Source organism: Myotis myotis, unplaced genomic scaffold (genome assembly GCF_014108235.1).
Source record: "Myotis myotis isolate mMyoMyo1 unplaced genomic scaffold, mMyoMyo1.p scaffold_m19_p_9, whole genome shotgun sequence".
NCBI lineage: Eukaryota > Metazoa > Chordata > Mammalia > Chiroptera > Vespertilionidae > Myotis > Myotis myotis.
This window is the reverse complement of record NW_023416401.1, coordinates 78,216,890-78,233,108: the sequence shown is the minus strand read 5'-3', so window position 1 is coordinate 78,233,108 and position 16,219 is coordinate 78,216,890. Positions and strand designations below refer to the sequence as shown.

At 42.3% G+C, this 16,219-nt stretch overlaps 1 protein-coding gene across 12 annotated transcripts in view; it reads left to right on the top strand.

Moving 5' to 3' along the window:
* The window catches only part of RALGAPA2 (Ral GTPase activating protein catalytic subunit alpha 2), a 304,655-nt gene that overhangs the window by 107,662 nt on the left and 180,774 nt on the right, over positions 1–16,219 (top strand). For all 12 annotated transcript variants that reach the window (XM_036321186.1, XM_036321185.1, XM_036321180.1 and 9 more), the window contains 3 exons: positions 3,900–4,037; positions 6,068–6,165; positions 16,071–16,161. In XM_036321186.1, the coding sequence (XP_036177079.1) occupies positions 3,900–4,037; positions 6,068–6,165; positions 16,071–16,161 (327 nt within the window). The remainder of the gene's footprint in view (positions 1–3,899; positions 4,038–6,067; positions 6,166–16,070; positions 16,162–16,219) is intronic.

The window sequence follows — 16,219 nt, the reverse complement described above, 5'->3', positions numbered from 1 at the left end:
AATTCTTGGGGTACACAGTTTAAACCACTGGTCTATAGTGCTTACAGGTCATGCACATGGTCGATTTTCATTTAGGAACATTGTAATAGCAGTAATTAGAGAACCTGTGATCTTCCCTCATCTAAAAAGAGGCTCAATGGGACCTAATCGAAGGCCTCACTTAGCTGCTTCTGCCACTGGTTCTCAGGCTCCCAGGTAGCACCTCTTCGATGGTCAGGAAGTGCTATTGTCAGGGGTGGGCTGACTCACCTTTGAGCCTTGGGGAAACATCAAAGTGCTGAGTTGGTTTACATCTCTTGTGGTTTTACAGGGGCAGGTTGGCATCTGGTATTGTGCGCAGTGCTTTAAAAGATAGGAAATTAATATAAATTTTGCTTATGAAATCCAGAATTTTGGTTATTGGAGAAAAAGTCTCACTCATTCTTTGAAAAGTGGTCAGATGTCTGGAATAAATAGAAGTTTCTGAAGAGCTTACACACTTAATTTAATTTAATCATGCTGATTCTTTTCTCAGTGGGAAAAACGAAATTAAGTAATCCTTATTTGATCAGTTTTCTGGTGTTTTGAGTGAAACTTTAGAAAGCAATGGTATTGTGTAACATACTCTCAAGAAGCTAGAAAGTGCGTTTAAAATTAGGGCTATTGGATTAGTTATGCTTGAGAGGAAATGAATAATATGGAGAATTTGAGGTAGAATTTAGTTCTTAGAACTGATTCAAACAGAAATTGTGTTATATTCAAAACAATGCATTAGAATTCCCAGAATTTATAATATAATTATAGATTTTTTTTCTATTTTGAATATAGGATAATTCTTTTTTTAAAAGATTTTTTATTGATTTCAGAGAGGAAGGGAGAGGTAGAGAGAGAGATAGACACATCAATTATAAGAGAGAATCATCGGTTGGCTGCCTCCTACACGCCCCTACGGGGATTGAGCCCACAACCTGGGTATATACTCTGACCGGGAATCGAACCTTGACCTCCTGGTTCATGGGTCGATGCTCAGCCACTGAGCCATGCTGGCCAGGCTAGGATAATTCATCTTGATATTTTCATATCAGCATTAAAATGGTTTTAAATATATTATGAAAGTGTAATTGCTACAACTGATACTGATGGGAGTTGCTCTTTTTTAAAAATAAAAGGCCAGTAGAGGGAGCTCAAGACCTGTTTAGTTTTTTGTTGTTTTGTTTTTTAAGAAATGCATCAAGAAAGTGTTTTTGGTGTTGATTTATTCATTTATACAAAACATATATTGATTATATACTTAGTACAAACTGTGAGAAAAGCCAAAAAATGTATGCTTACAAATTGGGATAGGTAGAATTTCAATTTCTTTTTTTCACACTGTATCCCTTAACAGTCAGCTGCAGGAATAGCTTAGGTAACAGTAGCACAACAGCATGTTTGACATAGTTATTCTCCCCTTCCTCCCCATCCGCATCCTGGATGCTCCCACACTCACCACTTCTGGTGATTTCTACAGGCTTGGACTTTCTCCATCTGAGAAGCCCCTACCAACAGTTTTATAAAAATAAAGTCTTAAGGTTGCATCAGGCCTGACTGTTGGGAAGGCAGACCAGCTGGTAATGGCAAGCTCTTCATCCGTCTGTTGTGTTGTGGACCAGTGGGGACACTTGAATTTGGAAGCCACGGTGCCGTGGCTGTATTACATCCCACCAGATGGCAATGTTCTTTATCTTTAAAAAGAAGCTGCCAGTTTTGGCCCAGCTCTTACTTGTCTGCTCATTGTCCAGAAACCAACATCTACTAGTTTCTGGCATCAAATTTAAGTGAATAAAACCCACTATTCCTACTACCCATAAAAACAAGAATCATCCACTTGTTTTTTTAGAGCATTACGCAGCTCTTGGGCTCCCTCTACTGATATTGGATTAACAAGTAGATTCATTAACAAATATAAACTCTTCCCAGAAGGTTTCAGAGTCTTGCATAATCAGAATAAACAGTGCAAGTAGAGAGCCAGAAGGTGCTGGTTGCATGGAGCTATCTGGCGTCTGTTGCCTGATGCTGCAGAGGCTGGAAATAGACCCGTGAAAAGGACTAGTCCGTGCTTGTGGGGGTGTGGGTAGATCACAGATAGGTACATAGGTCTTGTGTTTTTCTGAGGGCAGTGAACAGTTCTTGGTTGTTCCAGAGGAAAGCAGAGACACCCTGGAAAGACAAAGCTTTAATGGGTTTGTCTGCTCCTATACTTGTCTTTTCTTTGTTTTTACCCTCAGTTTAGCTTCCTTTCAGTGTCTGAACTTAGACTGTGGCCCAGTACCCTGAATTATAAGTAAAGGATCACACAAATTTCATAGGTGTGAGGTCTGGTAACTTGTATCAGTGTACTTTAAATGGAATTTTTATTTGGATAGCATAAGTAAAGTAGCACTCTTTTGCTGAAATCCTGTCTCACATGTAGAAACTTCCTACATACAACTCCTTGGTTGGGGTGAACCAGAACTTTGGATCATGGCTCAGATTAAAGGGTTATACAGACGCTGGCACATTGACAGTGAGTCTTGTTTTGGGTAAGGACTTGGGTGACACTGCCAGGTAACATGACACAGGCTGAATTTTGATCAGTTGCTTATTAGAAGGAGTGAAACTTTAGCTAATTAAACTTTTGGAAAAGATGCTGTTATAGTTATGTGGACGGAAAGTTTCATGACTACTGGTATGTGAGTAAGCGTGCAGTCTGGTGAGGGATGTCATGGTGAGGTTTACATGCGGAACCACATGGCGAGTCCCGTAGTGGGGGTGCCCAGGCAGTATGGGAGGGGGAAGAGGGAACAGGTGTGAAATTAACATGGAGGAGTAAGCAGCGGGAGGCAGACAGCAGGTGCCAAGTGGGCTAGGGTTGCTGGAGACTAACGGGAGCATAAGAGCCCCTTGTGCGGGGTCAGTCTGTGGGGTGCGATTAAGGAGAGCCCTGTATTCACTGTGAGGAGCAGGGCTTGACTGCACAATGCTGGAGGACTTCAGATCTTTGTTTTAAAGGGGCCTCTTTAGGGCCACATAGAGGATAGATATGAGGGTGGTAAGAAAAGGGTGAAAGTGACCAGTTAGGAGATTATTATAACAACCAAGGCAAAAGATGTTGTTGCCACATCAAAGCTGTAGTTCTAGAGAGAGAAGGTGGTGTGATCTTCCAGGGCCTTGGGTTGTCTCTGGAGATTAAAGTGAACTGTAACAGTTTAGAATGAGCTAGGAGGGCACTCATTCTCTACAGCAGTGTCGTTTGTACTAATGCTAGATGAGATTATCAGGCAGGCAGTACTCATCTGTGGTTTTCTACTTTATGTCATATACGTATTGAGTCTCTAAAAAGACCAGCGGATCATTTTTGTACTTTGTTTATTAATTCAACTGTACATGTGGTGATATAAGCCATTAAATAATTATCATTTTATTTTGGACAGTTTTAATGTATTTATCCATTAAAAAAAATAACAGAGTTGGAATCCCCATGTTTCCTGTTATCTTCCTCTAGAGTGTGTGTGCGTGCATGCACACTGATTTCTACACCCCTCAAAAGTAAACCCATTCCATGTACCTCCTGGATCTCTTTCCTCAGCATTCCCGTCCCTTAATTCCAAGTAACGTTTGCAGTTCTCAACCATTTCTGTGGCTTCCCCCACCCCTTCACTTAGATTAAAAAATAAAATGCTATGTAGAACTTAAAAGAAAAATCTATTCTTAGAGTAGAATATTAGTGTTAGCAAGTATAGGAAACTTTATGATGTAAATGCACATTATCTTACTGCACATTTTTTGTGGGGAAAAAAGTATATCTAAACCTATGTTTTTAGAATCAGTTGTTTTAAGTGGTGAATTTACTTAAATTTTTTTTAAATACATCTCTATGTGTTTTGTGTTAATACCCACAGAAATGGAAGAATGCCAGCAGTCAGAAAATGCACCTGCAGTCGAGTCTGGCCACCTGGTGGCAGAGCAGCAGCCGCGGTTCCTGCGGAGCAGCAGCACGCCTGATGTCACCGAGCCGCTGCGCTCTGAGCCCGCCCCGGGTATGGAGCTTCAGTCCCTGACACAGAACTGTAGTCTGGCTGGGCAGGAGTTGCATGGCGCAGTGCTTTCTACTTTTATTCTAACTTTATTGCAAAGGAATTTACTTTTTAAGTTTTATTGTAAGGCAGTGATTTCTGGCATTAAAATATTTTCACTATTTATTTATTTCTAAAATATATTTTTATTGATTTCAGAGAGTTAGGAAGAGGGAGAGAAAGATAGAAACAACAACGATCTGCTGCCTCTTGCACACTCCATACTGGGCATCAAGCCCATAACTCGGGCATACGCCCTGACCGGGAATTGAACGTTGGCCTCCTGGTTCATAGGTCAGTGTTCAACCAGTGAGCCACACCAGTGAAACTTCACTATCTATTTTAATATATTTATCTAAGTTATACTTATATATGTCCAGTGTTTTCCCAGTGTGGCACGTTTGAGAACTAGAAAGATGTCCAGAGTGGCTTGAGTAGGCATGAAGCCAAGAAGGTTACCCTCCAAGGTCAGGGAGAGCAGCAAGTTAGGTAGAAGGCAGGGCAGGATTGGGCAGATGTGGAAAAGGCCATGAGGAGGCCATAGAAGTTGACAGAATGGAAAGCTGCCCAGACCTGTGAAAAATTTTATTATCAGCTTATAGACTTTACTGATGTTGAAAATAACTCGTAATAGCATTAATTTACACAGTTTCTCCAACAACTTTCAGCAACAACAGGGTGTGGAAAGCAAAGAGGCAGATGGTTAGACCTGTAAACAATAAATAATGTATGGCGTTTACAGTGAAAGAGCGTGTGTAGATTGTATCTGGTATCAGTGAACTTATTTATCATTTATCATTAATTTCATGAGTTATATTAAGAAATAAACCAACTTATTTGTCTACAAGTTATCTCACAGTTCTTAATGTCAGGGTCATGCTAACCTCATCAGATAGTAGGGAAGTATTGCCTCTTAACCAGTTAACTGCCACGATATTTTGAATTTAATGATAAAAGGTCCGCTGCTTGCATCATGGTGTACAAATGGTTAAAACCTCTTGAAATAAAACACACAGAAAAATAATTTGAAAAATATATTACCTGAAGATTTTCTATTCTTTGAAAGGTTTGTGTAAGATTGTTGTGATTCCCCCCCTGCAACCCCCCACTTATATATTTTGGTAGAACCTACCATTGCCTGGAGTTTTCTGTAGGAAGGTTTTAAAATACCATTCACATTTTTTAAAATATATTTTATTGATTTTTTACAGAGAGGAAGGGAGAGAGATAGAGAGTTAGAAATATCGATGAGAGAGAAACATCGATCGGCTGCCTCCTGCAAACCTCCTGCAAACCTCCTACAGGGGGTGTGCCTGCAACCAAGGTACATGCCCTTGACCGGAATCGAACCTGGGACCTTTCAGTCTGCAGGCCGACGCTCTACCCACTGAGCCAAACCGGCTATGGCAATACCATTCACATTTTAAAATCATTTTAAGACTATTCAGATTTCCCTTTCCTTTTTTGATTTTGATAAGTTTTTTTTTTCTAGGAATTTGATCAACTCATGCATTTTTTTTTCTTCGAATTTATTGGTCCCAGATTACAAATAAAATCCTCTTCTGATCTTTGTAATGTTTGCAGGTATTGTGGTGATAGTCTTTTCTTAGTGACTGATTCTGGGTATTTGTTCTTTCTCTCACCAGTCTTTAGTCTCGAGAAGTACCAGCCACCTTCCTGGTTTCTTCTTCCTGTCAGCTCACCCAGCTAACTCAGGCAGCTTTTCTCTGAGATCTCCTCCCCAAAGCCAGAACGGGTCTCCTCGCCCTTGCCTGTGCTATCCTAATGGGCCACAGTGAGTGGCATTCAGCCCTTTCTTTTAAAAGTTCTCTGTGGACTTGACCCATAGGCTACCAGTTTGCCATACCTATGCCTCCTTTTTATGTATTTTAGAATATCTAAACTTAATAATTGCTTAGATATAAAAATATTTTACCGGTTTTACTGTCTGAAATATTCCTTCTCTTGATTTTTTTTTTTCACCAAATCTCTAGGTCAAAGGATAGAAAATGTACAGAATTTGAGTTCTTCTGAGCCAAAGCCTATTCAAGAGAATAAGGGACATGTGAAGAAAGAATATGAAGGAATAACAGTAAGATATTTTTCAACCAAATTTGTCATTAGAGATAAACATGCAAATTATTGGAACAATAAATTAATTTATTAATGGCAGTGATAGTTTTCTTTTTTTTTAAAGTTTTCCATTTAAACAAGTCATAAGCCCATACAACTTCAAATTCTTTTAAAGTCTTACTTTCTGTATAAAATTATAGTCACATCACAAAAATAGAAAACAACATGAAGCGGAATTCACCAGCTGGTGTTTATCTGGCACTCTGTATTTTTAATCAGATATCCTTGCTTTTCAGACATACATTCAGATTCATTGTTCTTGACATCATTTTAGGTAGTAGCCTCCACCTGGCATGAGTTGTTAGATAACTCATTTTTTGCAAAGAGCTGATATGATTTCTTTTCTTAAGAATATGTAAAAGCATTTTTAAAAAACAAATATAAAGTACTAGGGGCCCGGTGCACGAAATTCGTGCACTGGGTGTGTGTGTGTGTGTGTGTGGGGGGTGTCCCTCAGCCCAGCCTGCCCCCTCTCACATACTGGGAGCCCTCAGGCGTTGACCCCCATCACCCTCCAATCGCAGGACTGGCCCCTTGCCCAGGCCTGACGCCTCTGACAGAGGCGTCAGGCCTGGGCAGGGGACCCTCATTTCCCCCCATCACTGGTTCTGCCCCCAGCCCAGGCCTGATGCCTCTGGCCCAGGCGTCAGGCCGGGGCAGGGGACCCCCAGACCCCTCAGATTGTTGGCTCTGCCCCTTGCCCAGGCCTGATGCCTCGGCCAGAGGCGTAGACCCCCATCACCCTCCGATCGCCTGATCGGCCCCTTGCCCAGGCCTGACGCCTCCGCCAGAGGTGTCAGGCTTGGACAGGGGACTCCCATCTCCCCCCGATCACTGGCTCTGACCCCCGCCCAGGCCTGAGGCCTCTGGCCCAGGAATCAGGCCTGGGCAGGGGACCATCATATCCCCCCAATCCCCGGCTCCACCCCCCACCCAGGCCAGATGCCTCGGCCAGAGGAGTTGACCCTCATCACCCTCCGATCACCAATCACCAGATCGGCCCCTTGACCAGGCCTGAGGCCTCCGGCAGAGGTGTCAGACCTGGGCAGGGGACCCCCAGCTCCCCGAAGCTGCAGGCTCCGCCCCTGCCCAGGCCTAACGCCTCTGGCCGAGGCGTCCGGCCCGGGCAGCGGGGACCCGCAGCGGCAGCAGTGCCGCAATCTCCTGCTCTGCCCCTGCCCAGGCCTAACGCCTCTGGCCTAGGTGTCCGGCCCGGGCAGCGGGGACCCACAGTGGCAGCGGGGGGCGCCGCGATCACGCGGGCTCTGCCCCTCCCCCTGCAGGACACCTCTGGCTGAGGCGTCAGGCCCGGGCAGCAGGGACCCGCAGCTGCAGCGGCCCCACGATCGTGGGCTCCGCTTTAGGCCCAGGCAAGGGACCCCTAGCTCCCGGGACTGCCAGCTTCGACCGTGCCCAGCTCCCATCGCTGGCTCCACCCCTACTTCCTGCTATCACTGGCCAGGGCAGCAAAGGCGCCTGATTCTCCGATCATGGCTGGGGGGCTTCTTCCTGCTTTCCCTTTCGCCTCCCTGCATTGTGCCTACATATGCAAATTAACTGCCAACTAAGATGGCGGTTAATTTGCATATAGCCCTGATTAGCCAATGAAAAGGGTAGCGTCGTACGCCAATTACCATTTTTCTCTTTTATTAGTGTAGATAAAGAAAAAAATTGAAAAGTAGCCTATTACTCATTTATGCAGATAACTCCTGTTTATTCATTTTTAAAAAATGTGGTATATTCATAGGAAACTCACACATCAGAGAAGGGTACAAAATAAAAACAGAAAACCTCTTGCTTGCTTAGAAGATAACCAGTGTAAAGTGTCTTTTGTCTTTATATATAAGCTTATATATCTGTATTCTGTATGTATATGTGTATATTTCAATAATCACATAAACATCTACAAAACAACCACTCAGCTTAAAGTCTAGAACAGTGGTTGGCAAACTGCGGCTCATGAGCCACATGCTGCTCTTTGGCCACTTGACTGTGGCTCTTCCACAAAATACCGGCTCTTCCACAAAATACCGACTTCTGTGCATGGGCCACAAAGTTTCAATCGCACTGTACGTGCCTCCATGTGGTATTTTGTGGAAGAGCCACACTCAAGGGGCCAAAGAACTGCATGTGGCTCGTGAGCCGTGGTTTGCCGACCACAGGTCTAGAACATTTCCAGTGGCACTGCTTTGGCATGTAAATTCCTTCCTTGTCCCCTAAGAGAGCAGCATTTTCTTAGCTTTGTGTTTATCATACCCTTGCTTTGTGTACGTGCGCGTGCTCTCTCTCTCTCTCTCTGCCCCTCTCCCTCTCCCCATATACTATCTATGTATATAAAAGCCTAAGCAACCGGCTAACTGGCCGACTGGCCAACTGGCCAGTAGCTATGACTCACACTGACCACCAGGGGGCAGATGCTCAACACAGGACCTGCCGAGTGACAGCAACTTTGCAGAGTGCCCTCTCACACTCTGGGACCCCTCAGGGGCTGCTGGGCTGCTGGTTTTGGCCCGATCCCTGCAGGCCAGGCAAAGGGACCCCAGCGGTGCACAAATCCATGCACTGGGTCTCTAGTCCTAATATATAAAAACCCTGGGTCCATCACATCTGCAGCGACCAGGAGGCTCCGTCAACTGGAAGTCAGTCCTGCAGTCAGTCCTGACTGCTATGGTTGCAGGCACCGTGACCCAACACTGACTGCTGAGGGGGGTGCGAATCAGGCCCAGAGAGAGGCGTAAAGAGAGAAGCAGGGTCCGTAGCCTCTGTGGCAGCTGTTGATCAGCAGTAGCCTCTTTCTTTAGCTCCAGGCCTGGTCAGTAGCCACACCTCCATTTCTCTCCAGGCCTCCACCGGGGCTGCTGATCAGCCACACCTTTCTGATCAGGCCCTGTTGATAGGCCCAGAGGTGCTGACTGGCATAGAAACCGACCAGTCAGAACCAAATCTGGGTCAACTGTGAGGAGCCAATGGCTGCCTAGGAGGCAGAGCTTTTGACGCTGACTGGCATAGAAACTGACCAATCAGAACCGAATTGGCTGGCAGAGGAGGGCAGTTGGAGGCAAGATCAGGCCTGCAGAGCAGGGCAGTTGGGGGCGATCAGGCCGGCAGGGGAGAACAGTTGGGGGCGAGATCAGGCGGCAGGGGAGGGCCATTGGGGGTGAGATCAGGCTGGTGGGGGAGCGCAGTTGGGGGGAGACCAGGCTTGTAGCGGAGGGCAGTTGGGGGGGACTAGGCCAGTAGGGGAGGGCAATTGGGGGCAAGATCAGGCCAGCAGGGGAGGGCAGTTGAGGGTGAGATCAGGCTGGCAGGGGAGGGCAGATGGGAGGGACCAGGCTTGCAAGGGACAGCAGTTGGGGGCGATTGGGCTGGCAGGGGAGGGCAGTTGGGGGTGACCAGGCCAGCAGGGGAGGGCAGCTGGGGGCCATCAGGCCAGCAGGGGACGGCAGTTGGGGGCGAGATCAGGCCGGCAGCAGAGGGCAATTGGGGGTGAGATCAGGCTGGCAGGAGAGGGCAGTTGGGGGCAAGATCAGGCCAGCAGGGGAGGGCAGTTGGGAGCAATCGGGCCAGCAGTGTTAATCAGGTTTGCAGGGGAGTGGTTAGGGGGTGATCAGGCTGGCAGGCAGGTGAGTGGTTAAGAGCCAGAAGTCCCGGATTGTGAGAGAGATGTCCGACTGCCGGTTTAGGCCCGATCCCACCATCAGTCAGACATCCCCCGAGGGGTCCCAGATTGGAGAGGGTGCAGGCTGGGTTGAGGGACATACCCTCCCCCACCCCCAGTGCACGAATTTCGTGCACCGCGCCTCTAGTACATATATATTTGTGTTCGTGTGCGCGCACACACACACTTTAGTTTTTCTTATTTTTAAACATTATAAAACTGATATTATTGATTTATTTACTCAATTATGTATTTCTTTATTTAAATACATTTTTATTGATTTCAGAGAGGGAGAAGGAGAGAGGTAGAAACATCAATGATGAGAAAGAATCATTGATTGGCTGCCTCTGGCACACCCTATACTGGGGATCGAGCCTGCAACCCTGGCATGTGCCCTGACCAGGAATCCATCATGACCTCCTTGTTCATAGGTCGACAGTCAACCACTGAGCCATGACAGCCGGGCTCAGTTACGTATTTCTAAGATTCATCCACATTGTGACATGTAGCTGTAGTTTATTAAGTTTTCTCTGCTGTATGATATTTTACTGTGAATAAACCACAATTTATTTCTATTCTCTTGTTGGTGGACATTTAGATTATTTCAATTTTTTTAAATGAAGGGTGCAGTTATACATATTCTTATATGTGTTTTAAGATCTACATGTTTAAGTTTTTCTCTATGGTGGCTTTCTAGGAGTAGAATTCATGGGTCATAGAGTAGAATAATGTTCTTTTTTTACAAGATAATGTGTTTTCCAAAGTGGTTGCACCACATATATTTCTGCCAGCACTGTGTAAAGAGTTTCCATTCATCCACATTCTTGTCAACACTTGCTTTGTCAGATTTAAAATTTTTGACTCAAGTGTGAAAATGGGATCTTACTTTTGAATTTTTCAGATTACTAATAAATTTGAAATCTTTTCATATGTTCATTGATCATGTGTGTGTCATCTGTGATATCCTTACCATGTTCCTATTGACTTGTCTTTTTCTCTTTAGTTTGTCCTAATTCTTTATATAGTCTGAATACTGATCCTTTTTTGGTTATTTCTGGCAAATATCTTCTTTCAAGGTGCAACATAAATATATATATATATATATGTGTATATACATACATATGTATATATACATATATACATATGTGTATATATATGCATATGTGTATATATATGTGTATATATATATATTTATTTATTTTTAGGCTTTTAAAGTAACATTTATTTTTTTAAAGTTAACATGTGCATATATATAGGAAACTGAAAAACACAAGCAAAGAACAAAGCCATCCATAATCACAAGCAGTTTACAGTCTGACGTGTCCTTCTAAGTCCTGTGTATCTACACAACTAAGCTTTCATTTTTATGTAATTAAGATGGTACAGTTATGTATCATGCTTTCTCACACATCATGAATATTTACCATTTCAAAGTCCCAAAGCTATGCGTATTTTGATAACCAAGAATACCCAACATCACTACATCAAAATAAAAAGCTTCTGCACAGCAAAAGAAACCATCAACAAAACAACGAGAAAACCCACTGTGTGGGAAAACATATTTGCCAATGTCATATCCGATAAGGGCCTAATCTCCAAAATTTATAGGGAACTCATACAACTTAACAAAAGGAAGATAAACAATCCAATCAAAAAATGGGCAAAGGACCTAAATAGACACCTTTCAAAAGAGGACATTCAGAAAGCCAAGAGACATATGAAAACATGCTCAAAGTCACTAATCATCCGAGAGATGCAAATCAAAACAACAATGAGGTACCATCTCACACCTGTCAGACTGGCTATCATCAACAAATCAACAAACGACAAGTGCTGGAGAGGATGTGGAGAAAAAGGAACACTTGTGCACTGCTGGTGGGAATGCAGACTGGTGCAGCCACTATGGAAGACAGTATGGAGTTTCCTTAAAAAACTGAAAATGGAACTCCCATTTGACCCTGTGATCCCACTTCTAGGAATATATCCCAAGAAACCAGAAACACCAATCAGAAAGGATATATGCACCCCTATGTTCATAGCAGCACAATTCACCATAGCTAAGATCTGGAAACAGCCTAAGTGCCCATCAGTAGATGAATGGATTAGAAAACTGTGGTACATCTACACGATGGAATACTATGCTGCTCTAAAAAGGAAGGAACTCTTACCATTTGCAACGTCATGGATGGAACTGGAGAGCATTATGCTAAGTGAAATAAGCCAGTCAATGAAGGAAAAATACCACATGATCTCACTCATTCATGGATAATAGAGACCATTATAAACTTTTGAACAATAATAGATACAGAGGCAGAGCTGCCTCAAACAGATTGTCAAACTGCAGCAGGAAGGCCGGGGAGGGTTGCGGGGCAGGAGGTAGGGGGGTAAGAGATCAACTAAAGGACTTGTATGCATGCATATAAGCATAACCAGTGGACATAAGACATTGGGGGATAGGGGAGACTAGGGGACTGTCTAGGGCGGGGGGATAAAATGGACACATATGTAATACCCTTTGTAATACTTTAAGCAATAAAAAAATAAAAAAAATAAAAAAAAAAAAAGAATACCCAACATCAACTCAATCTGGAAGAAAATGTAATCCTGCCTTACTTGGTGACAAAAATTTCATAAAAGACAAAAATAGCAATAAACCTCTAGGTAAAAGATATTCACAAAGTACAATTAAAATAATGCGTTCTCTTGCAACTTATATTTTGCTTTCTCTATGGTGACTTTTGATGAACAGAAGTTCTTAATTTCAGTATTCTTCCACTGAGCCAAACCAGTCAGGCAAAATTCAGTATTCTTGATTATCAAACAATTTAATGGTTAGGTTTTATTAAAAAATTAAAATGCCAATCCATGGGAATGAAAATATTACCTTATATTTTTGTTTTAGTTTTTCTCTACACATTTAAGTCTTTCCTGTGTCTGAAATTGATTTTATGTAGGGCATGAGGTAGGGATCCAAATTCCTCCCCCTACTCACCCTGAGTGGATAACTACTTGTCTCAGGTCCCATTTATTGAATCCATTTTTTAAAATATTGATCTGAAATGCCACCTCTCATATATTCTCGTATATGCTGTTTCTCAGATGTGTGAAGCTTTATTTTGGTAGTGTTGTTTTTGTATCCTCACCAAGGATATGTTTTTATTAATTTTGAGAGAGAGAGAGAAATATCAATGTGAGAGAGAAGCATCGAGTAGTTGCCTCCCATACACACCCTGACTGGGGATAGAACCTGCAACCTAGGTATGTGCCCTGACTAGGAATTGAACTTGCAACCTTTTGTTGTACAGGATAACACTCTAACCTACTGAGCCACCTGGCCAGGGCTATTTTAGTATTTCTTATCTTGATTCTGGTTATTTTATTTCTCTGTACAGTACTATAACCTCTTAATTACTGTAGCTCTCCACTTTCTCCTTTCCATCCCCCTTCTAATGGAAGCTATTTTCCTACTGTCTTTTGTCTTTCATTCTTACTATTGAGAAGTCTTCTATTCATCCTAGTTGTTGTTTCTTGGTCTTTGTCCTTGTCCTTTGATTTTACTACAGTATATTTCCATTAAGTTTTTTAGTTCAGCAAGTATGCCTTTTGCTTCTGAAGGTTCAGGTTAGCCTTTTCAAGTATATCTGTAATTTCTAATATGTGATCCTCAGCTTTTATTCCTTTAAATTGCTCACATATTATAATTCTTAATTCTTTATCTGATTATCTGAAATCCTTGGGGGGAGGGTGGGGGCGTCTGAGTCTGATATTTGCTGTTTCTGAGTTTCTTGTGCATGGTGATAGATTCCCTTTGGTGTTTGGTGATCTTTGATTGAGTTTCAAGACGGCTGATCTTAATCTGCAGAAAACCTGGGTGTCTCAGGTGATGGAGTTTCACCAGGACAGCATTTGCATTTGTTTCTTCTAGGAACCAGGGAGTGTACTTAACCCTAGAGCAGTGATGGCGAACCTTTTGAACTCGGTGTGTCAGCATTTTGAAAAACCCTAACTTAACTCTGGTGCTGTGTCACATATAGAAATTTTTTGATATTTGCAACCATAGTAAAACAAAGACTTATATTTTTGATATTTATTTTATATATTTAAATGCCATTTAACAAAGAAAAATCAACCAAAAAATGAGTTCGTGTGTCACCTCTGACACGCGTGTCATAGGATCATCATCACTGCCCTAGAGCCTTGGTTCTTTTGCCCCTGGCAGTGGTAATAATAGATTTACCCTCCAGATAGCCCCGTTTCACTGCTCTGGTTTCCATTTGCTTTGGGAAAGGAGGATGTGGATCATTTGGAGGTAAATTTACCTCCTTTGAGTCCCAAATTACAACCCATATTTTTATGTAGAATCTAGTTCTATAGCTATGGATATTTCATTTCTCAGTCAGAAGCAGGAAATATCTGGGTATATTTTCATTATGACATTAGATATATGTCATCTTCCTTTAAGGCTGTGTAATATTTTTTTATATACTGTTGTTCTTCTAAATATTTTATTCATGGCCTTCACCTGTTTCTTGGATTAATAATTATTCTGTCTTTTAATTATACATCTTAGTCCTAACTTCTCAATTGTTTGTTTAATGTTTATTCTTTAGTTCATTGAATCCAGGGTTTTTAATATACTCTACACTGGAGGATCTTAAATGTACTTCTTCATTCCCAGCTTTATCCTCTGTCTCACAATCCTGGATTTTTGTTGCCTATGTATAGGATATTCTCTTTGGATATTCAGCTCAAAATGAAAATTAAAATATCAGAAACTTCATCTTTTGTTCATCATCCTACTTTTCTTCCTTCCTTTGTCACCATTGTTCTGATGATCCCCTAGAGTCATATCCTTTTGTGATTTAATTTTACTCCTCTGCCGTTCTGCAGTTTTTTTATTTATCTTTTTACCTTACCCCCCCCTTTTTTTTAACGATCAAAGGCCTTATATGCTCATTCCTGAACTACCAGTTCCATGATAATTTTCTTCTTAACACTAATGCATGGCACAGATACTAAACTTTTCTTTCTGGTTATGTTTTTAATCACAACAAGCTATTGTCTAGAACAGCCGTGGGCAAACTACGGCCCTTGGCCCGGATCCTGCCCGTTTGAAATGAATAAAACTATTGAAAAAAAAGACCGTACCCTTTTATGTAATGATGTTTACTTTGAATTTATATTAGTTCACACAAACACTCCATCCATGCTTTTGTTCCGGCCCTCTGGTCCAGTTTAAGAACCCATTGTGGCCCTCGAGTCAAAAAGTTTGCCCACCCCTGGTCTAGAACATACAGTTGCTCATTTTGACAGTATTGGGTTGAAATTCCTAAACCTGATATTGAAGGCCCACTTGCAGCTGCCTCTTTTAGAAGGTGGTCTGCATTTTCTTGTTATCTTTTTCTTCTCCACCTGCCCGCCCTGCTTGGCCTGCTATAATCAGGTTCTGTCCCTGCACATACAACTTGCTGATTGCCACTCAGTGCTTCCTGCCTTCTCTCTATCACTTCATGTCAGTTGCCTTCTTGAACAGCTGTCCTGTAACTGTGAGCCAATTATGGTAACACTATTCTGCATACCTTGTAGAGAGAGTTTATTTGTATATTTTCCTTATATATCTTATAATCATTTTGTGTAACTTGTGTATGTTTTGTCTCTCCATGCAAGTCATAAATTTTAGAGGATGCAGGTTGCCTCCAAGTGTTTTAGTGCTCTGTGTGTAATACACGGTCCAGTGTTGAATGCTGCTCAGGAAGGTGTTTCACGGCTATAAGGAAGACACTGAGTAACCTTTAGGAAAGTCTCGGTGGAGTCCATGCCTTCCTTGCCAGCACACTCACCATCTGAGGGTAAACGTGGGCCTTCTGGAAAAGTGCGTTCACTATATATGTGTGCTTGAGCAGAGGAACAAATAGAACTTCAAAATAAATCATTTCTATATAATTTGCCATTTCTTCTCAGTAGATCAGTTCAATTGAATGTCAGTTGACAAAGTAGAAGCCATAAATTTCAGATCTTGAATAATTTATATTTCAATTATAGTAAATTGTGAACACATCCTTCAAAATGGAAAATAGCATTCAATTTTGTTGTTGCTATTATTATCATTTGTTTCTTTTCCTTTAGAAATGTGGACTAGAAACTTAGCAGTCTTATAAAAATCAAAACTTTCCTTTAACTAATGCAATTTTTCTTTTTGTCTGAAGATCTTAGTTCGAAGAAGCAGCAGCTCCGCCGAATTGGATTTAAAAGATGATTTGCAGCAGATGCAAGGAAAATGCAGGGAAAGACAGAAGAGTAAGTTCCAGGAGGTGTGGTCTGTGTTCGTCCAGATTCAGAGCTGATGTATTTTGTT